This window comes from Pteropus medius, unplaced genomic scaffold (assembly GCF_902729225.1).
Source record: "Pteropus medius unplaced genomic scaffold, Ma_sr-lr_union100, whole genome shotgun sequence".
NCBI lineage: Eukaryota > Metazoa > Chordata > Mammalia > Chiroptera > Pteropodidae > Pteropus > Pteropus medius.
This window is the reverse complement of record NW_024349800.1, coordinates 51943918-51968480: the sequence shown is the minus strand read 5'-3', so window position 1 is coordinate 51968480 and position 24563 is coordinate 51943918. Positions and strand designations below refer to the sequence as shown.

Here is a 24563-nt window from a genome sequence, read left to right as displayed (position 1 = left end):
AATTTCCTACTGTCAAATCAGCCACTCTCTTAAGTCGGAGTTCCATTTTTCCACCATGAAGAGAACATCATGCACTGTATACAGCAAGGGGTTGGAGGAGGAGACGGGGGTGGGTAAAAAGTCTACTGGCTCCACATTTCTATCCAAAAACCAAAGTTTAAAAGGAAAAATATTCTAACCTAGTTCAATTACAACGGCAAGTACTGAATGGGGATGGAAAAGAGCAAAGAAGGTTAAAGAAACATATTTCTGAATCAGCACCTCACTCGACAAGCTCTTCACCTCTGGAGAGAGAGACTGAAAGAGCTGCGGGAAAACAGCAGTGCTTTCGTCTGCGAGCCCAGCTCCTAAGGAATCTGTACCTGTCTCAGCTGTTTCACTACTGGATAACGCGATCTCACATACTCACACGCACACTTGTTTGCGGCGTTGTGCCAGACATCCATTGGATTTCTCTGTTTGTGCCGAAATGCCTCTTCAACTCTAGTTTCTGTCTTCCGAGCTCCAGTACCATGAGGATTTATTTGTTCTGCTGTTACCGATAAGCCTGCAAGCAGAAGATAAGCAATACCTATTTAAATATTCCCAGCTACATAAACCAACGAGATTTAAAAAAAGAAGTCTGAAATATAGAACTGAGTTTTAAAGTCATTAATTATACTTGGACAGTTTAGAATTTGGATGAAAACAGGACCTTTTGTTTTAAGATAGGAAAGAAACAGGTTACAGAATCACGAAAATAAAATAAGCTGGCAGGCCATGCTTATACATAATCCCCAAAGGGGGCCTACGTTTACTCATTTTAATTTGCAAAGGGACATATTTCACATTTTTAGCATTGTGGGACAATGAGATTATATATCATCTAAAAGTTATGATTTCCGCCATCGAGTCTGTTTACTGGGCCAGTGAGCCCACTGACACCAACAGCTTCCACCGGATAGTAGCTGCCTGTCCCAGCACACTGCAGTGAGTCTGCGTTTCCTGCACCTATGTTCACAGCAATAATCGCTCCATTCTCAGTTTCCTTCACTGGATTTGTCTTCTACGTGAATCTTAAATGTTGATTTTCCCAGGGTTGTCTCTGGGATCCCTTTTCTTCTCACTCTAATCTACACCTTCTACCACAAAGTATCACTCATGCCTTCAGCTTCCACTATCATTATATAATAATTCCCAAATCTACATCTTTTGCCCAAACATCTCTTGAGCTTCTGATCCATATAACCAACTGCCTATTTGATACCTCCAACTAGATATCCTAAAGATGGGTCAAATTAAAGATAACTAACCGGTTTACCCTTCCCCACCAAAAAACTGTTCGTCCTTATTTATTTCCTATTCCTACTGGTGGTATTAGTATCTCCTAAGTCATTAAACCAGTAACACAGCAGCCAGTTGTGGTTCTTCTTCCTTCACGACGCCCTCCGCCCCGCAGCCACGTCTCTAACACTAGTCCTATCTTCATCCCCATTTCACCGATTAGACTCTGGACTATTCCAACAGACTTTCCCTCAACAGCTTTAACATATAATTTATATAACTCAAAAGTCACTCATTTTAAGCATACAATTAAATGATTTTTAGTAAATTTATAGAGCTGTGCAATCACCACAGCAACTCGATTCTAGGTAACTACTCCAGGTGACCACTAATCCACTTTTGGTCTCTATAGACCTGCCTTTTGTGAACATTTCATATAAACTGAATTGTACAACATGTGGCCCTTTGTCACTGGATTCCTTCACTTAATGTGATGTTTCTGAAGTTCATCTACAATCTGCCACGCATCAGCACCTTGCTCCTTTGTACGGCTGAGCAGTAGCCCCTTACATGACATACCGTTTTGCATATCCCTTCACCAGCTGACAGACATTTGGGTTGTTTCCAGTTTTTAGTTGTTGTGAATAATGCTGCTATGAACATTCATGTGTATGTCTTTAAATGCGCATATGTTTTCATATCTCTTGAGTAGATTCTTAGGAGCAGAATCACTGGGTCATATGGTAAATGTCATGTTTAACTTTTTAGAATTGCCAAACTGTTTTCTAAACTGGCTTTAACAGTTTTTTAACTGGTCTCTCTCTTTCTACCTTCCACATTGAGACCTTGCTATTTTCTGCTGCCAAAGCAATTTACCAATTCATTCCACTGCTTGAAGTATTTCAATGACTCCTACTGACTATGGCAATGGTTCTCAAACTTTAGTGTATATAAAAACCTCTTGAATAGTTTGTTCAAGTGCAGATTTCTCAGCCTTACTACTCTCAGAGAATCTAATTCACCAGGTCTAAGCTGATGTGGGTAATAAGCACACCATTCTGAAAAACATCAGCCTACAAGATAAAGTCCAAGCTCCTTCACATGTCATCCATCCATCGATTCATTCAAGTATTTATAGAAAACCTGTTGTATATTAAACACTGTTCTAGGGACTGCAGTAGAGCTATGAACAAGACATCCACAGCACTAAATAAGGGAGAGACAACAAAATGCCCAGTGCTACCGCAACCAGAGGCTAATTAGATGGCCAGGGAAGATCCTTCTAAGGAAGTAGAAGAAAAGCTTCTTCATAATTTCAGTGTCCTGGCCTCTTGAGCTCTATTTCTCACCATTCTATACATTTTTAACAAAACTAGTTTGCGGTTCCTATAAATATACCACACTATTTCGAATCTCTGTGCCTTGATCCATGCTATGGTTTGCTGTGTTTACAAATACCATCTCCTTCTCTGTCGCTGCCACCCTTCCACTCCTCCACTAGAGACAACACTCCTACATTCATTCCCCAAACCTGACCAAAATGCTGGGCTCCCTAGCGGGTCTCGCCTCCGTACTACAAACGCACTTCACCCAGTGCCATACCACACTGCACTTGATTTGTTTTACAGTTCACTCTCTCCTACTAAAGTGTGAGGTCCTCAAGGACAGAATTGTTTTAGTAAATGAACAAACCACATTTGCTAATTCTGTATTTATATTAACAAAATCGCTCCAATTAAAAAAAAAAAAACCACACACAACACACTTTTTAAAACTTTTAAAAAGTACCAGTATTGGGTGTAAACACATGAAAAATAAACCCTCTTCAGATATGAAAGCCTATCTAAATGCTTCAAGAACAGAAATCAATAATTAACAAAGACATACTCCTGAAAAAGAATTTTCACTAAGAAGCATTTTATTTCTGCAATTTGCATTGTCTTTGCAAAACTTTCACAGGAAGTAGTTTTCAAATATCTTTGAGAATTTACATGAAATATATTGGTATCAGAAATTAAGCAAAGGCTGTGCCTCAAAATACATTATTTTCACAATACCAGCAACCCTAAAGAAACACCATTCAATGACATTCGATGACTCCTGCTCTTCAGTAACAAGTTCATTTCTATAACTTACCTCTTTTTATTCTTGCCTCCTTAATTTCTTCACAAAGTTTATTAAATTCTGGATCCAATTCAGCTGCAATAATGGCATGTGCAGTGTCCTTCAGGGTACAAGCCCTGTGCCTAATTATTTTATCTGTTAAAAAAGTTGTTATACATTTATTATACATACAAATGAAATAATATTAACAAAGGGCATCTTAAAAAGAGAAGTAAAAAAATACAAACATTTAAGTAAAACTGTAAAAAGCATTCCTAGGTGAGAGGTTTATTTAAATGAGTAAAAAAAAAGCTACGCAAGTTGATAATTCTCTGAAAACTGTACTTTCAGAACCTCAAAACTGTCTATTTAACAAAACATTACCTCAAAGATATAAGGTTTTATTTTATATTTTTGAAAACAAAAATATATGGCTTTCAATTAAAAAATGTAATAAGATTTAGAGGATATTTGCCATATGCCCAGCACCCGAGTTGCCATAGATGGATACTGAGAATTCAGAAAATCTTACGTAATTTTTTTCATAAGTGAAAACTGGTCAAAACTGTGCTTAAGAATATAATATATCCTAAGTAAGCGTGACCTTTAAAAACCGGGACAGAAACAGACAAATACATCAAGACACTCTAAGCTAAAGAATATAAGATGGTATATAAATTGTAGATAGATCCAGGAGAGAAGTACATACTCCCCTCTAGGTAAACTGTACTTAAAATTGGTACTAAAAGAAAAATCTGTTTTAGACTAATCCAGGAGTCTTCAACCATGAACAATACAATATAAATAGTACCCCCTAGACCTACGTAACTCCAATATTAAAAGTCAAGTAAATATATCAAAGTCCTTTACTTCGTAACAGTATCAAGAACTAGAAGCCAACATCTGCCTTTTCATCTCTAGTGAAGGCAAAATGTATAAAGACATTTTATTTATAACTTTTCTTATTAGAAAACCATAATAGGTCATTATGGAAATCTTACAAAAACAAACATGCAGTACTCAAAAGGCAACCACTGGTATATTTCCTTCCAATACATTTTCTCTAAACATTTATTTAAAAAATAGTATCAACTGTACCAGGAAGAGCCAAGTGATGGCTACACAGTGGTGAACAAAACAGACATGTCTTGACATTTTTGAGGACATTTTGGACTAGTATAGGAAGGAGGTATTAACCAAATAATCTCTCAGACACACATATAAACACCTCTCCCACCGCCCCCACAAAACCCCAGAATAACAGCTATGATGAAAACCTACAGGGTATTGGTGTAGGTGCCAATTTAGATTAGGCAAGTCAGGAAAGGCCTCTCTGAAACAGGCATTTAAGCTGAGACTTGAAGCATACATTGGCGTAGCCACTGAAAGGGTAGAGAAAAACCAGTGCAGGTTCAGAAAATACCATGTGAGAAAGTTCTGGAGTAAAAAGATCTTAGAGACTGCGAGAAAATGAAAGGCGGCCTGTGCGCTTGCTACACAATAAGCAAAAGGCAAATAGGAATCCAACCATATTTAAAGGCTTTTAGATTTTATCCTAAGAATAATGAAAAGTCATTGAAAATATCTGAGCAGGTAAGTAACATGACTTAAATGAACATCTTCCAAAGATCTCCAAGTTGAATTATGCCTTTCTCTATTTCTCCTTGCAATTCTATCGGTTTTTGCTTCATGACTCTGAAGCTGTTATCAGAGGCATAAATGTTTAGAACTGTTATATCTACGTAATGATTATGAAATAATCTTCTTTATCCCAGCTAATATTCTTTGGCCTGAAATCTACTTCAATATTTACATAAACATACCAGCTTTCCTTTGCTTGGTATTATTCTCATATATCTTTTCATACTTTTCTTTTAACCTATTTGTAGCTTTAAAGTGGGTTTCTTAAAAAGGAGCCTCATTAGCGCAGCAGGTAGTCTGTTAGTCTCGTAAAGTGGGTTTCTTATAAGCAGCATATGGTTGGGTCTTGCTTTTTTTAATCCAATCTGATAAAAATCTGCCTTTATTTGGGATATTTAGGCCAGAGGTCAAGTTTTTCTGTATAGGCCCAGAGAGTAAATATCTTAAGGTCTCTGGCAACTACTCAAAGCTACCCGTGTAACATAAAAGCAGCCACACACAATACAAATGTGTGTCTGGTTGTGTTCCTATTTAAAAAACAAAACAAAAAAAACTTCATTTACAAAACCAGGCAGCCAGTTTGACGATCCCAAGTTTACTTTCAATGTGATTTATGTGATTATCAATATGGCTGCTATTTATTTTCTACTTGTCCCACATGCTTTGTTCCCTTTTTATTTTTTTCCTAACTTCTTTTGAATTGTGTATTTTCTTTAACGATTCCATTTTATCTCCTTGCTGGTTTATTAGCTCTCGTGGCTGCACTATGGCTAGCCCTGGATGAGCTTCAGAGAAGAGCCCTCCTTCGCTGTCCTCGGGCACTTTCCTCACATGCACACACTGATCAGTGTTTCTCGCAGGGCAGGAGGAGGGTCCCACAGATCCCCGGAGCGCTCTCTCCATGCAGCCTTCTTCTTCCCCTACTCTGCCTTGAGAACTTACCCACTCTGCCTCTTCACGTTCCCAGCCCCTACTCTTTAACTAAGGGAGACTTCCAGGCTCTGCCTGCGTTAACCATTCCTGTGCCACAGCCTGGAAACTCTGCAGGCAGCTATAGTGCTCAGCATCTCAGTTTCTCATCTTTGGGGAATTATTTTCCTTTGTTTTCTGACATCCCATGTCTTCAAAATTGTTTTTTCATATACTTTATTCAGCTTTTTTTTTTTCATTGTGTCAGGTAGAAGGATAAATTCAGTCCCTTTTACTCCATCTTAGCCAAAATCAGAAGTCTCCCAGTATCTCTTAAATATTCTTTGAAAACTAAACTTTAGTGGCTGTGTAACAATCCAAAGTAGGATGTACCTTAATCTTCAGTTATTGCTCTACTGTTGAAATTTTTCAGTTGCTTTCAATTTAAGCTACCATAAACAAAAAACTACAATGGATATTCTGAGAAGTAGCCTTATTTTCAAGCTGATAATACAATGTTTGTAGCCAATGTGATACCACAACTGCCACTGGCTTTCTATCTCAACTTGGAAAAAGCTGAAAAAGAAGGAAGATGAGATATAAAACCATGTATCTGGCACATTATTACTCTAAAATAACTCAATGATCTTTACTTTTTTTTGGCTTTTTTAAACACATGCCTCCCACCCAAATTCCATCCCCAATAAAGGGGGGAAAAAAGATTGATAGATGGGATGGACGGGGTGGATGGGGTAGATGAGATGGATGGGAGGAAGAGAAGGCTGAATAGATGGATGGATGGATGGATGGATGGATGGATGGATGGATGGATGGATGGATGGATGGATTATTGAATAGACAAAAAAAAAAAAAAAAGAATTCCATAAAAATTTCCCACTGGTCTGAAGGACAAGAAATTTATTCTAAAGAGCATCAGCATTTGATAAAGGAACAATGCTTTTTCATGTGCCTATCATTATAATCTTTTTTAATTTAGAACAGTCTAAGTTTATACATGGCATAAAGTCATATTAACAGATGTCTATGCCTTGGATTTTCATTTTTTTTTGAGAGAAGTCATCTTGGATCCGTTTAAGTATGTGATGAACGTGGAAAAGTACATGTGTGTACAATTTTGGATGTGGTTGTTCAGAGACTCTCTCGTGGACAACAAACTTAAAATCTTTGCTTTAAAATTATGCATGAATAAAGGCTACATATTTATCAATTCTTTTACTTTGTCTCACAATTTAAGATCTTAAGATTCTCCAAATCTGTAATATTTGCAAGTAACATAAGCACAGCAAAAAAAACCATAGACATTGGCTCTGAAGTTCAGACAGATCTCAATTCACTCAGTTATGCCATATAACATTTGTGGATTTATACGCAAATTACATAATCTCTCTAAGCTCCAATCTCCAATCTCTTTATTTTACAGCTATAAAATAAAAACATTACCACCTACATATGCTTTCAGTAAAAACTAATGGCTATCAGAATAAACTGACGAATATCTATGAAATACTGATAAATATGTATAAAATTAAGTCACTACTTTTATGAAAGTAACAACTCTTTCAATGTGTCAACGTTTCTCTTATATTTGGGTGAACAGAAGTACATTAGACGATTTTTTCAATAAAATTATTATAAGAGATTAATGATATTTTAAGAAAAACTGATTTTTATGGTATGATTTTTAATCCAAATTATTTCCTAAATAAGACATTTTATTGTCTCATTATCTGCATATCTTATTTTTCTCCATCCTATAATCTCTATCTAATCTTAGACTCCTCTGGTTAGTATCTAACAAGAGAACAATTGATAAAACTTACTCACTGACCACATTTATTAAGAGCTTAGAGTCTAAAAAAGGAATTAGGATATATAAAGAAGAAACTGCTACAGGAGAAAAAAAAATAAGTATCTCAGTAGAGTTACATAGTGATGAAGGGGTTACTTACAACTGAAAGGAAATCAGAAAAATCTTTTATGAGCGTAGCATTTAATATTCCTTTAAGGATAGTGGAATTTTAAAAGATATATGTGGTTTTACGAACAATGCACTTTAAAACACTTTCTTGTACATAACTTACATCTCAATAAAACTGATTTAAAAAGAAAAAAATGCACGCACTCCCAGTAGAGGCAGCACCAACAGTAAAATCAGGCCTTCAGCTAAGAGTATCTCCTAAAAGAGTGTTCTCCCAGGGTCTCCCTTCTTCTCATTCTATGTACTGCCCACATCGCCTCTTCGCTCCTATACACTGATGACTCCAGCCACATCTCTGTCCAAACTTCTAATCTCTAGAACCACATGTACAACTACTACTGTGCAATGTCTGCACTTCATCTGGGTGTACCAAAGGCTAACACACACTAATACATCCAAAATTAAACTTAGTGTACTGCCTAAAAGCCTATTTCTCCATTAGTTTGCTGCTTAGGTTCCTTAAAACCCAAACCAAACACTAAGGAGTCATTCTGCATTTCCATCAGTCATGTCTTATCGGTTGGTCACTAAGACATCTATGTTCAACCTCTGCTGCCACTGTAACTGCATCTTAATTGGTCTTCCAACCTCCATCTCACCACTCCCTTGACCTCTACCCCAAAACTGATACTGCCTAAAACACTATATACTCTTAAACGCAAACCAAATCATATCACTTTCTGCCTCAAAACCATCCAATGGCTCCTTATCTAGAGAACTCTGAAGTCCTTACACAGGATCAAAAGAAGACAGAACACTTACTGTCACATTTATCTGTAGGACTTCCTACAAAGTGGTCTGTAGGCATCTCACAGGCCATGACTGGACACGATTTACACGTAGAGAATATTTCATAAATGCATGCTCGGTAAATGGAGATTCAGTGACGAGAGAAGAGGATAAAATTTCCCACAGTGACACCACATCACTCTACTCCCCAGCCAAGTTCTCTCTTTTTATACCTCTGTATACTAGTAGTGCACTACTTTGTACACCACTTCTCTTAGCCTAGAATGCATGCCCTTCCTAATCTATTCATCTCTAGGTAGTGCCTTCATCTCTGTGCTCCACTCACACTGGGTACATTATTTCTATTACAGACCTTATGAAACTGCAATCATCTGCTGCCACCTCAAGACAAAATTCATAATTGTTATCTCTATACTATTTCTATGCCTTAATCATCTTTTATTATAATTACCAATAATTAGGTATCTATCATTCTGAGTTTTTAGATAGTAGGGACTGTGGCTTATTTATCTCTGTTTATATACAACTGTTATGTTGTATGCTGAACTGTGTCTCCCCCATCCAACAAAAATTCATAAGCTGAAGCTCTAATGCCCAGTACCTCAGAAGGTGACTATATTTGGAATAGAGCCTTTAAAGAGGTAATTATGGTAAAATAAGGTCATATGAATAGACCCTAACCCCATTTGACTTATGTCCTGATAGAAGAGGAAACCTGGAACACTAGGTCTGCGTGCACACAGAGAAAAGACCACGGCAAGAAGGCAGCCGTCCACAAGCCATGGAGAGAAGCCTCAGGGGAAACCACAACTGCCGACGTCCCGATTTTGGACTTTTAGCCTCTAGAACTGTAAGAAAATAAATTGCTGTTGTTTAAGCCACCTGTGGTATTTTGTAAAGGAAGCCCTAGCAAACTAAGACCATAGCATATAGTATAATCTTTGCCACACAGTAATTATTCAGTATGCATGATCTGATATCTCTATCTCAAGAGGCAAGGACTGTCATAGTCATTGTTGTATTCGAAGTACCCAGATCAGTAACTAGTCATGGTACTCACAAATACTGTGAAAGAAAATATGAGTTTAACTGAAACAAAGCCCACAGAGGGCTCCAAAAACTAGGGTAAATCTGTGAGCTTTTTCTTAAGCACTTGGTACAAAATCGAAGATTTTAACAAGACTGAAAGATTAGGGCTAAAATTTCAGCAAAATTAGCTAAATAACAGTATGTATATGAATGCTCTTGAAGGCCAGAGGAAGGATGTACACCAAGACAAAGAAAGGGTAAGAGTTAAACATATCACATGTCTATAAGATAATAATTAGGGTCAAATATCTGATACTGGTCACAGTTAGAACCTATAAATAAAAATTCTACTGGCTAACACATGTAATTCCTGTCCACATCATCCTCAAGGGAGAGAATCTGGGTGAACACTTAGGTCACATGTATAGTTTTCAAAATGCTGGCTTTTGTCTTCTATGTATATGCCAGTATTTTTCTCAAATGGCCATGTATTCTGCAAAACAACACTGTAAGCTTTCAAATACTCATGGGAGCTTGTAAAAGTAATACAACATTCATGTAATTTCCACTTGCTACACAACAGACCCTGAGGTTGTTTTTCTAATACATAACAAGTGGTTCTGTTGCTACAGGAAAAAAAAAAGGCCTCTTGACTAAAGATATGAAATAATCTAAACAGAATGAAAATCATGCTTTTGAATCATATCACACTTTTTGCATCTAAAACAGTGAAGGAGGAAAATTACAAGTGTATCATGTGAGCTCTAACTATGAGATAGAGCCATATTCTTTGACTATACAATTGCATTCTGTAGTAAAAGGTTATCATGTACCATAAACCATTGCTTCGTTCTTAAAAGCAATATTATTTCAATGTGGTAATAATTAAGTTACGTAATGGAAAAAAAGTCTAGCTTGATCTTCTCAACTGGCTTTCTCTAACCACTCAAATTCACTTTTCACTATCAGTCCCGAGATGTGTTCCAAAATAGGACTGACTTTTAAATGTGATTCAGGGACTGGAACAAGCACAAAGTATAAAGGGTCATTCTAAAGCTAGTATGCAGGTACTACTAAGAAAACCATGTATAACAATTAAAGTACAATTTAAATAATAATGATGATAATGAAAATAAAAATATGAACAACTAACCTTTATGGAACACTTACCACATCCCTGGCACTATGCTAAGCATTTACCATATTTAGGTTGAACCATATGAAAATGGCAATTTCATGAAGTTTAACCTAATATATTTTCTCATTTAATCCTTACGATCAATGAGAAGAGCACTATAATTATCCCTATTTGCAGGTAAGGAAACTATAATTTAGAGGATTGATCTTGATCAAATCAAAAAACCAGGAAACAACTGGGACTAAAGCCTCGATAGAAACCCAAAGCCCAGGCTCTGATTACCTACAACAGCTTCAGCAACCTCTGTGTTTTGAAAAACTAAGAGGATGAAGGCATAGACCCCCAACTACTCTCATAAATTACTCAAGGCCACTATATATAGACAACTGTGCAGGCTGTATCCTCACCAAGGACCCTAGCAAGGGAATCACGTGAGGCTGACATCCAGCCCCCTCTTCACAACCCAAACTGTGGCCCTGCTGCAGGATGCCATCCACACTGAAGAGAGGCTCTCACTCACACAGATTTGTTACACCGGTTAATAGTGTAACAGTGGGGGAGAATGAGAGAAAATTTTAAGAATACATGTTAAAAGACATAAAAGATACATATTCTTTGGTCAAGAAATTTCACTTTAAGTAATTTATTTGAAGAAAATGATTAAGGATGTACATAAAATTTATATTATAAAGCTTTCCATCGGTGTTATACTAGAGGGAAAAAATTAAAAATCTAATACTTCCAACTATCAGGTACTAGCTATTATAATAGCACATCTATACGATTAAAATAATGTGGTACAGGGATGTAAAATACAGCAGAAGAAATATAGTCAATAATATTAATAACTATGTATGGTGCCAGGTGGGTATTAAACTTATCAAGGAATCACTTCGTAAATTATATAAATGTCTAATTACTATCCTGTATACTTGAAACTAATATAAAATAATATTAAATGTCAACTGTAATTTAAAAATAAAAAATAATTAAAGAATAAAAATGGGGAAGAAATATATTAATTAATAAACTTGTCACCAAATATATGAATGACAAAGTCTACAAAAATTATATTTTCATTTTAGTAAAAATATTGCACATGTATGTATTCCATATACAATACATGTAAGAGGGAGAGGAAGAAAAACATGAGGCAATGGGATGATACATTAATTTTCTTCTTTGTTTTCATCTTCATAAATTTTTCTATGTGACATATATAATAAAGTCAGAAAGAAACTAAACAAACAATAAAAACTACAAGGGGCAAATGTTTTCTAACACAGCATAAGAGCTATTAGATCCCACGTGCACTAAAATTTTACTCTGCCTCTTGGAATTACGATACACGATTTCCTGTAGACCACAGTAATATTTAATTTCATGTAGAAATGAGAAATCCAAGTCATTCTAATATGTGGCTTAAACTGAGAACCACTGCCCTTATATATATACATACATCAGAAAAAGTATTCTAAATATCTTTAGATAACTGAAATTTAAATAAATCTTTAAAAAATAAAAAGCACTTACTATATATCACCTGTTGGAAACAAACAAACAAACAAACAAACAAACAGAATTCTCGACAGAATGAAAAAGAGACTAACAGCCCCTGTCAGCTGGGAACTGGCCTGGCACTATCAGCTCGGCCTTGTCTACTCATGTTAAACATACACAATTTCACAGAACACCAACTTCAAAAAAGGCTACTGTGTGACCATGATGGATCGAAATAAAAACAAGACTACCCCGTAATCATGTCTATAGACAAAAGCATGAAGACTGTCCTAACCGCAAAATATCTAAATAATCCTTTTCTGAATAATATGAATGACTCCTGCTTCTTTACAAATCACAGCTTTAGCCTTGTGCCATTCTTCTCGACTTCCAAGTTCTTACACCTAATCACAAAATCATGCCCATTTCCTAAAAACATCCAATCCACTGCAAAGCCCTTTTTCCTTAAATCCTCCCCAAAATCACTTAACATAAGTGCAAATCCTGTAAAGTTCTCCAGGATGATACAGTATCTCTAGTTACAATGAATCAATATATCCATCTTGTTTAACAATAGGTAAGTTCCTGAGGCTCTTCCCTGGAGGGCACTGAAGAGTCAGGACTACAGACTTGAGCACAAGCAGGGATTTGGAGTAAAATAATAAAATATATAAAAATACCCACAGTCTATAGAATAGATAATGTTTACCTAAAGGAGTCTTTTGGATATGTAAATTTAACCTATAATTCGTTCCCACTAATTCAAATTTCCCAGTGTTCAGCAGCACTGGTGATGCTGACTGAATTATAAATTTAAAATAAATCCTTAATTACTCAGGCTTCTACCTACCTGAACGAAAATAGGAATCTTAGTAAAAAAGTGAAAGGTGAAGGAAGGAACTAAACTCTGAACGTAATGCCTAGAATAATAAAATCCTCTCATTTAAGTTCATCATTTAATAAATAAATTAATAATTTAAGTATATTAGAACCTCATCAAGAGTTTCTAAATACAATAATGCCATTAAATTTAATTTATCTGTCTGAAACGTGGGCATGCTTTAGTATGTAAACTTCAAACTATCTTCTCATTGATCACCAAAGTCAACCTTGCCCCATGTGTCCTTACCTCCTGGGTCTTTATCTGGATTGTACTCTAGAGCATTGCTACAGATGAGGTCAATATCTTTCAGGAAATCCTTAGCAGTCAGGTAATTATGTTTATCAATTTTAGTTATTACTGTTGATAGATCCATTGGTTCCTTGATTACTTCGAGGTAATCTGAAACCTAAAACAAATGGGATATTTTAATGAAAATTACTTCTGGTATCTCATGCAATCTACTCATAAAAAAAAAAAAACATAGTTAAAGATTAAATCTACATATCTAAGAAATAATTAGACAAGGATAAATTATAGAGAAATTTATGCTACTAAAGTTACTAAGTCATACTTTCCATGAAAAGCTTCAGTTTCAAGTCATATCTAAATCAACTCTGAAATGTTTCTCATCTTGAAATATGAAATCAATTATGTCAGCTTTTTTTTTTAATCCTTTGGGTAGACCTGAGAAGAGAATGTATGGGTAAAAGCACTAATAAGTTTCAATAAATGTTACCTCAAAAAAATTATTAAAAGGAAAATAAAAAGAAATATAGATTTTTTTTCATATTATTAGAGAAGTTCTCTGGTAAATCTCTTTAATATCTTTAAACAAAAAAAACTTACTTTCTTTTCAGTTTAGTGTGAATCGTTTCATGGAAAGTGTTTTCGGCTCCTTTGGAGTCATTACAAACATTTTGAGTCAATTATATAAAATAACTATTGCCTTCATAACTAGTAAAAGATTTGCTGGACTTGTCCCTAAATATAAATAAATCTATAAGCAAAAAATATATTTTGCTCTATGTGCAGATTTTCTGGGAAATAACCCAAAATAGGAGACATTAAGTCATGATTTGCCCAATAAATTATGTTTTATATCGCCTGACCAATAACAAAGTTCTACCAACCTATACATCTATTGCCTTCCCCAATGCAAATCTCAAATCAAGTCATTAGGTGTGATATGAAAGCAGTCTTAGAAATGTCTAATTAGTCCAGGACCACATTCTGGGGACAGGGTGATCTGTGCTCTAAGAAACTAAACGCTAGTTTTCTCCATTGCAGTTGGCATTGGTGCCTTGATTTTTAAAATGCACATATATATGCATATATATAGGTATATATGCACATACACATATTTTATGTTTTTTAAATTTTAGGCAGGTGTGTATGCATGTTTTAATTTATTTTTCAACCTCTAGAAGCTGAAAGGCCAGTCAACCTCCTCTCAGGAGAAATACTGAAGCTATACGACAAGTGCAAGTTCAGAAGATAGTTGGATTTTTGGCTCTTGCACTTGCCATGCCTTGTGAAAATGTGGGAAAAGTTTTATAAACTATAAAGCACTGTAAAATTAATATTAAAGACTATAAAATTTCAGCATACATGCTTAATTTTATATTCAACATTTATTTTCTAAACTTTTATTTTCTCTGCAGTGTGCTTTGGAATTTGATAGTTTTTAGACATTTCAAATTCATTATCTGAATATGAATTTTTGTGTTTTAGGTTATCTAAATCTTATCTTGTTTTCCCCTCTCTATCCTTGCCGGAGACCCCTGTCTTCAGCTTTAAGAACAAGAACCAGTAGCAGAATAAACCTGAGAAGAAAAAACAAAAGAAGAAAGAAAGCATAGCCCTTAAATGAAAGTTTTTCATAGCCAACAATTCCTATCCCCTTCCAGTACTGTATCATCACTTATAAAACCTTTGCTCTATTACAGATGGCCTTTGAAATCTGACGATCTCTTCTGGTTATAAAGGAAAAGAGTTTTCCCGGACAAAGGCAAAATTGTTTACTCCCAGGAAAGGAGGCTAACTTGGAGGGCAAGCCCCCAGAGATAAGTCAGAGTCCCAGATCCAATTTGAAAAAATAAATAAATAAATAAACATTTAAAACACTCTTAAGAGTAGGCTGATAGTTTTAAGATTATCTGAAAACACTAGGAGGAAAAAAAATGCTCCACAAGTAGAACATGGTATGTATTAACTTCAAAATCAAAACTGGTAAGTCCTGTCATTCCAGTGGAAAGGTATAAGGCAGCTGTGATGTAACGTGAAGAATGTGGGCTTTGAATTTCGAAAAACTTGAGTCTTGGCTCTATCACTTGCCAAAAAGCCTGTTTCCTCAGCTGCAACATAAGAATAATAATGACCTTGCAAGGGTGCTGAAATGATCAAATGGATAAAACTACGTATTGTGGATAAAGATACAAATAAAATTATAGATAGTCCTTTCATTCCAAAAAAAAGAGGGGGGGGGGATAGATATTTTCAGACTTACTAGTGGAAAAAAACATAAATCTAGCTCATTTTCCCTGTCATAGATGAGGTAATGGTTCCAAAGGAATCTGTTCAAGTCCAAAACTACAGATTTCACAAGGACGCAACATTAAACTGTGAATCATTTCATAATTCAAATTTTTAAAAAAAAAGAAAAAAAGAAAACTAAAAACACCAAAACTGTTCAAACATGGAGTCTGAACTATAAGAAGAAGGCCAGTAAAGACTGTATTGTGTTAATCCACACACTATATTATCCCAGGATAAAAATTTTAAAAAACAAACAAACAAAAAAATCTTAATCTATAGTAGTATAGTATATTCCAAATGGAAAATTTCTTACCATCACAAACCATGCTCCCACAAGGACACAAAACAATACACAAAGAAAGTGAGAAATTTTCCACTAGGAGCAGAGAACATCTTTCGAGAGAAAAATAATTTTAGCTGCATAGGATGTGCTTCATCTCAAATAGCACATTAGTCACAGGCATTTCCAAAAACGTGAGAGAAATTTCAGGTTTCTTAGTCACCTCCTTCAATAAGTATACGTAATTTGGGAAATACCAATATTAACTAGTATCGTTTAGTTAATACCAGTATACTTTTTGAGAGCAGAATTTATCCTGGAATAAAAATAGTCTAGTATGGACATTTCGCTAAAGTTACTTTTCATCCTCTTCTTAAAGTGAAGAGTAAGAGATCACAACGATCAATACTAATTAAAAGAACATATAGAAATTGGTCACTAATTTCATCCAAAAGTCACCAGATGGTTGCTGATGACATCGATAGTTATCACATGGATTAAAATTTTACAGGCTAGGGGTAATATTCATCCATGCCTTTGCTTTTTTTCCTTCCAAAAAAAGATGTCAATATTTTTTTCTTTTAGCCAGTTCAACTTCACTGTTTGCACACTACTGAAACAAGACCTCTTCAATATCCACCGGTTTGCTGAAGATGTTAAAGCGTTTATCTGTGGCCAGCCTCTTGGTTACATCCCTGAGAAATAACCGCAACTCTCTTAAGGTATTTTCCTCCTGATCCTCCATCCGATTTTTTTCAGATTCTGATAATTGACGAGGTGGAGAAGGTAGTGCAAGAGGAAGCACTTCCATAGCACAAAGACCTAAAGAAAATAGAAGAAAATGTTAAGATTCTAACATGACAGGGCCTGGACCTCAATTATTTCTCTGGAATTCTCTCAAGATATTCTTTTAGAAAAAGGAGAATTCCAAACATATGTGAACCATGCAAATCCAGCCAGCAAAAATTTTAATGGAAACCAAAAGTATGTTAGGGAATAGCTCTACCTTATAAAATAACTCACAACAGGACTCCTTTAAAGGGTAAATGATATGATTTTAAATAATTTTGTTTTGAAATATTATTTATATACAACTTATGAAAAATATTTCAAATCAACATAAATATCTTCAGGTCAAGTACAATACACTGATTTGCTTAAGTCACCTTGTTTAAAAGGTGCTTCTCAAAATGGGGTTGCTTTATATGCATGAAAGTGAAGTGGGCATGTAAAATTCTTTGATCCTTCCTGTTCCCAAAAGAATTCTGATTTTAGACAAGTCTCCTACCCTCATAATCTTAATCTAATATAGTAAGGATAGTAAGTGGCGCCTTCTGGGAGCAAAATAAAAAAGTAGAAAATAAAAAAGAATCCCAAAGACACCGAGAAGATAGAAAACCTAGTAAGGTGTTACATATAAAATCTATGGTATTTACTATCTATCCTAAAAAAATAATCTTAAAAGGTAAAGTATTAATTTTTGAAACTGCAGTTCTCTAATTCCTTAAAAGGTTTTCCCGGTATCATACTGAAACTCAGGATTAAAATTTTAAGGATTCTTGCTGATTTCAAATAGCCCGTAAGACGCAAAATGAGTTGATGGAAGCAACTCGAAAAGAATTATGTTAACCCTTAACACAGAAAATTCAGATCTATGGGACTAAAATATATCTAGGAGCATAATAAGACACCTCATTAAAACGAATCATTTTTACAATGAACTATTTTAAATACTGTTATTTAGATTAATATAAGGCAACAACTAATAATCAGAAGGTGTAAATTCCATACTGAATTTCTCAAGGTTTCTAGGGAGGGAAAAAACCCCTTAACTATAAGCCATTTGATAGGTGTTCGTTTTTAAAACACTAAGAAAACATAGAAAGGAGCCATTAGAGGACCATAAAATTATTACTGTGTTGGATAATATAACCAAAGAAAAACAAAGAAGTAGAACAAATATGGAAAAGCAAAGACTTGGCAGAGATGGGAACTGTATCTAACATCCAACAAGAACAGAGTTACAAGAAACAAAACAACAAAGGAAAAGAGGCTTAAATTTTTTTAACAAACAGAATTGCTATTTTCTAGAAGAGGCTGAAAAATTAAGCAAGGGGATCTTATCTTTTCCACATCTTTAAGGTTAGGAAAAGAAACTCTCCTTTGAATGATTTAGAATACAGTCCTTACTTAATTCAGAATTGAAATCTGACAAATTCTGAGGCCCCCTAACACCGTGAGTCCAAATCCAGGAAAATTCTAATGCTTAAAACAAAGCCATGATAGATTTCTGAGTGTCTAGCGTAAGATGTCTAACATGACAGGTGCTCAATAAATAATTGAAAAACGAATCAACAAGTAAAATAAAAGGCAAATGTTCTAATCAGTTAGCTCATCAAACCTACCCTGGCCCACAAAGTAATCAGCACAACACCTGAGGTTCACAACCTGACAAAGTGGCAAAAACAGAACAGAAGTGAAGACGTTTTTTCTTTGAGTTTTTGGGCCTCAGAATGTGAAAGCTACCAAAAAAAAGCACATGGACTGAAGTGATCAGTAATAGTCACCTATCAGTAAAGCTTTAACAGTGAGGCTGTACTTCTCAATCTTCTCAAGGCAGGTGAACACAAGGGCCACTTCCACATGTGTCATCTAAGATAAACAGAACCTGAAAAACTGTCTTCACTTCCACAAGGAAATGGTTAAAAAGAAGAAGAAGAACAAAGGGCATTTCTTAACCCCGCCCCCACCCCCATTTTCCTGAAGGCTTCAGGAACTTTACCAGTGTGTTTCCTTCGTGGTGGAGCCATTGATGCCTGATTAAGAATCAACTCTTGAAAAAATTTTCTTCTGTCTTCTTCAATAGGCCTTTGAATATACAAGACCTCTTCGTACTGTATTCTAAAGATACACTTAACCTACACACACATACACACAAAGATATTAGATATAGAGAATTAAAAGCTTACATATTATATCAAATTACAATTTCTTCAATTTCCAGTACCATTTTTTATCTTTATTTAACATTCATGTGGGGTTAGGGTTAACCTAATCCTAAATTATGCTGTTGAGAAGTTCAACCTCATGGACTAAACAAGAATGGAAGAATAATCCAGTTGCCCAAATCATTAATAAATTATACATATCTGGGAGAGTCAGCAGATAACAGCAAAAAAGATAGTTGACTGTAATAGTCAGATGGCAACAATCTCAAAGGGCTTTTGCACATGAGCTGAAAAGTAATTACCTAGATTCTACAATAGAGAGCCGGAAAGATGTCAATGATACCGCCTTCTCTTTCGCTGTTTATGTGTACTTCCTCTCCTCTGACTTCCCTTTCTGGGCTCTTCCCATACCAAATCTACTCCATGGCATCCTCTGAAATCCTGGTTTCACTGAAGATAAACTATTCCTTCGGTCTCTTCATACAATGCTCCACAATGACACCACCAACCATACAAAACTCACAAGGCAAAATTAAGCCCGTCATTCTTATATCCTCCAGTTCCTTCCACCTGGTGAAAGGAACTCTCCTTTGTTTACCTACTCGATAAAGTCTTTGACCCAGAGGACCCCCTTGCAAGGTATGCTGCTTAAACCCTCTTTACATCATCCACATTTGTCTACACACTTTCTTTAATTTATATGTTTTTCTAGAATGTCTATTTTGCACTGCTGGACACCAAACTCCCTGAGAACAGAGACCAATTCTTATTTGTCTGTTTTCCTATACCTACCACAGTGCCTGGTACATAGTAATACGTAATAAGCATGTACGCTAAATGAGTAAAGCTTGTAGTTTTGTTCCCCAATTCATACTGAATTGGAAACTGCAATTAAAAAAGGGAAGAGGTCACTAGTATAAAAAGAAGTAATAACCACAACAACTTGGAAATACTAGATTAAAATTCAAGACATCAGATTTTAGCCCAAATGTAGCCACACATTTGTGGTAAACTTTGGATAATCCATTCAATTTGTTATGTCTAACCACTTACTGAATTGAAGACTAAGAATTTCATAAATATTATTTTAATCAACCTTTGTCACAATGAGGTATATAGGTGAGGAAACTTGGGCTTGGAAAGGTTTAAGTAACTGGCTTAATGTCACAAAATGAATAAACAGAGAAGACTAGATTATGTCCCTCCAATATTTTTTTTGTAGACTACCTTCATGTACCATTTCCTCCAACCCCTCGTCTATGGTTTACTGGCCCTTTTTCAAAAGTTCTGCCAAGTGAATTCATCACTGAACATCCATTATGTGCCAAATATAATGTCAGACACTGCAGTTACAAACCTGAAGAAAATACGCTTACTTCCTGCCATCAAGGATCCTAAGAGTCTCATAAGAAAGCACTGAAATACCACAGAGGTACAGAAACATAACAGAGGAGAGAGGTAGGGAAACACAGAAGAGACCTTATAAGAGTGAAGAGGCATTAACAAGGTATAGCAGAAATAGCTAACATTAACTGAGACTTGATAAAATAAACAGAATACAATACCCTAGAAGCACCATGATTTCGTTCAAAGGTATTAAAACATTTCATTTCCGTTTTAAATAGTCTTCCTTCTGAACATTTTTCAACATTGTGTTAAACTTGGTGAATACAAGACATACCAAGAAAAAGTCTACAATAATCCTCTGATATTCTTGTGAGGTTATTATTACAAACAGCCATCATTTTATAAGTAGGCTAAATTATTTCTCTTTCAATTTACTCCTAACTTATCTTCTGATGTTCCCAGGCTCAAACTTCATGCTGCAAGAAGACAAGCTTTGTATATATAATTCCCTGAAAAAAATCATGCTCTCTTTCACACTGGTTCACACTTGTCTTTATACATGCTAGTCACTCTTTCCCAAACCGTTTTTTAACTCTCCACTCAAGCCAATGCTTTCTGGGTGATGCTTTCTCTGACTTTCCCAGATATATGTAGGCATACCTCCCTTGAAACCGTTTTTAAGCTCAATGATTTCTAGTAAATTAACTCAGTTGTGTGACCATCACGTCGGTTTTAGAACACTTCCTTCACCTCCAAAAAGTTCCTCATGCCTGTTTGCAGTCAATCCCCACTCACACTGACTCCCAGCCTGACAATCACTGATTGTCTTTGTATCTCGAGATTTGCCACTTCTAGAAATTACATATCATACAATCAGCAGTCTTTTGTGTCCAGATTCTCTCAGCCTAATATACTGAGGTTTGCCCACACCGTAAATTGTATCAGTAGTTCATTCATTTATTGCTGAACATTATTTCACCATATGTATATATGGTATATTTTGTTTCCCCAATCACCAATTAATAAATGCTTGGGTTGTTTTCTCTATTATTAATAATACTAGCAGGAACATTCACAAAAAAGTCTTTGTGTGACCATATGTTTCTATCTCTCATGCAGTTACCTACGAGTGGAAATGGTGAGTCGTATAGTAAGTTTATGTCTAACATTTTACATACTGCCAACTTTTCCAAAGTGGCTACAACATTTTACGATTCCACCAGCAATATAAAAGGACTCCAGTTTCTTTACGTCCTTGTCAACGCTTGGTATTGTCTGTCTTTTTGATTATAGCTATTCTAGTGGCTGTACAGTGGTATCTCATTCCTGAATGACTGATGATACTGAAACTTTTCTCATGCTTTTTAGCCTGAGGGTACATATACTCTGAAATGTCTATTCAAATGTTTAGCCCATTTTTAAACTGTACTCTTCTTTTTTAACACAAATTTTTTTAAAAGCCATAACATAAAATTTGCCGCTTGACCCACTTTCAGCTGCACAACCTGTGCTATTAAGGAGATTCACACTGATGTGCCACCATCACTGCACTCTAGCCCCAGACGTTTCCATCCTCCTCAACTGAAACTCTGTACCCACTGAACACTAACTACCCACACTCCCCCCAGCCCCGGCCCCTGGCAACCACCATTCTACTTTCTATCTCTATGAATCTGACTACTCTAGGAACCTCATTGAAGAGGTATCATCTACTTGTCCTTTTGAGACTGGCTTATTTCACTTAGTATAATGTCCTCAAGGTTTATCAAAATTTCCTTCCTTTTTAAACCTAAATAATGTTACACTGTAGGTGTATGCCACGTTTTGTTTATCCATTCGCCTACTGACAAGACACTTGTGTTGTTTCTACCTTTTGACTATTGTGAATAATACTGCTTTGAATGTAGGTGTACAAATATCTGTTCAAATCTCTGCCTTCACTTCTTTTGAGTATATACCCAGACATGGAACTGCTGGATCATGTGGTAATTCTGTTAAGAAATCACCATACCACTTATTTTCAAAAGTCTGAACAGTTTTACATCCCTACCAGCAACATGCAAGGGTTCCAATTTCTTCACATCCTGACCAACACTTGTTATTTTGTGTTTTAATGATAATAGCCATCCTAATGGGTTTGAAGTAGTACCTCATTATGGTTTTGATTTGCATTTCTCTATTTGAAAATATTCTCTCCAGGATATGCATATTTAAATATACTATTCTAATATCATTTCTATTATAAAACAAAATATTTAAGATAATATTTCATTTGAAATAAAATGAATAGAAATTCTAATGTTTTTCTCAATATCCCAACACAATGTCTTGAGTACAAACTCACTTTGGGGACTTCTGGATTAGGAGAGATAAATACACAAAGAAACATTTACAAGAGAACATTAACGGGGCTCTAAAAGTTGAGACTGTCATTTTGTCCCACAGAAAGCAGTTTTATATTCCTAACAAAACATTAGTCCCATGGTGGCTATTTCGTTTTTGGTTTTATTTTTTAAAACTGAATAGAAAACCTTCTTTTCATCTCTAAATGAGTTTATTTTCTAAGAAGAACAGTAGCATTTATCACAGATTTAGAAAATATAGATAAGAAAATGAAAATTGCTGTATATATGCAAACACTATACATACACACACATATATATAGTCTTATTTTAAATATAAAAATAGTTATTTCTATATAAACTGGGATTATACCACACAGATTTATTACCTGTATTTTTAAATAATATATTCAAACATCCTTTTATGATATTAAATATTTTCTATATCAGTATTTTTAATGGTCTGATTATGTTTCACGGAAGGAATCTACAACTCAACTAATCCCCTATCACGGGACATTTGGATAGTTCCCCATCTAGAAAGAAGGCTATGATACATACTATTGTATTTCTCGTTGTCTGTGCTTTATCTTTTTGTTTGACCATGAAAAACTCCTTGGATAATTACTTGTAAATGGTATTGCCAAGCTAAAATGTATGCACATACAGTATCTAAATCTAGTACTATGGACTACCATGGAAAGTTTAACTGTTTTTTATATATGACTATTTGATAGGTTAAAATCTGTATCTTATTGCTATTTTAACTTATCCACTGTATTTTCTGAAATACACTCTAGTAACTGCCATTTCTTTCTTTTAAAATCACTTGCTTTTTACTACTCAGTGTCTACTTCATTTCTTCCACAGGTCTGGCACTAGCTAGACCAGGTAACTATTGTTACCTGGTCTGCCAACTCTCTCTGTTTTCATCTATTCACCAAATATTTATCAGTATGTGCTAAGTATTACTCACTTCTGTCCCAATTTGTGACCTAAACAAAGCAAGCACACTACTGGCTGAAATTAAAATGAAGGCATGGGGCAGAGGAGCATTTCCTACAAACAATTAATGTAACACATGTTATATGTCATCAGTACTCTGAAAGAGTCCTCATAATCTCCACCCCACAAATGTATCAGAGATAGCTACCTGGTTAATAAGGGCAAAGAATACAGAAGACAAAATGGGGAAAAGAGCTGACATTTCAGGATTCAATGCTAGAAAATAAAAATATTTTAGCTACAAATTAAGGATATTGGTAAATGAATAATGAAAGATTTAAATTTATGAAAATACAGCTACATTGAAAATGTATATGATGTAATATGAGCTATAAAAAAACTAAACCAAGTCTACGGCCATGCTATCCTGAACAAGCCCAATCCTGTCTGATCTCGGAAGCTAAGCAAGGTCAGGTCTATTTAGTACTTGGATGGAAGACCACCTAGGAAGGCCACCTAGGAAGACCAGGTGCTGTAGGCCTAAAAAACTAAAAAAATCAGGGATTGTAAGCTGACAAGGTCCTTGCAATCTATAAGGTCAACCAAGGTTGCCTCGCCTTAAAAAAAAAAAAAAAAAAACCTAAATCAACATATGCAAATAGACAAAGGAATGAGCAAAATTTAAATTGCTGCATCAAAAAATTGGGTTCATAAGACTTATTTACAAATTTTTCAAACAATATCAGGGAAACTTTGGGTAATTGTATATTTCTAACTGGAATCCTTAATTATTTCAAATTTTCTTTATCTCATAAAATAATAATTGGTAATGAGGATTTAATTTTAAAAAGTGGCTTCTAAGTTATGTCTAGGTTCAGTCCATTCTTCCGAATCAATTTTAAATACAAACCTATTCTATAATACTAACACCATTTCATAGCTCTATGATTT

General features: G+C 35.2%; 1 protein-coding gene across 4 annotated transcripts in view; it reads right to left on the bottom strand.

The window, feature by feature from the left end:
• The window catches only part of ATAD2B (ATPase family AAA domain containing 2B), a 107793-nt gene that overhangs the window by 12398 nt on the left and 70832 nt on the right, over positions 1 to 24563 (bottom strand). For 2 of the 4 annotated variants that reach the window (XM_039887725.1, XM_039887728.1), the window contains exons 20-24: positions 18813 to 18948; positions 16656 to 16852; positions 13462 to 13621; positions 3400 to 3522; positions 410 to 547 (exon numbers count right to left, since the gene is read on the bottom strand). In XM_039887725.1, coding sequence (XP_039743659.1) covers positions 410 to 547; positions 3400 to 3522; positions 13462 to 13621; positions 16656 to 16852; positions 18813 to 18948 — 754 coding nt within the window. The remainder of the gene's footprint in view (positions 1 to 409; positions 548 to 3399; positions 3523 to 13461; positions 13622 to 16655; positions 16853 to 18812; positions 18949 to 24563) is intronic. The other 2 variants (XM_039887727.1, XM_039887726.1) reach the window with 2 other exon arrangements.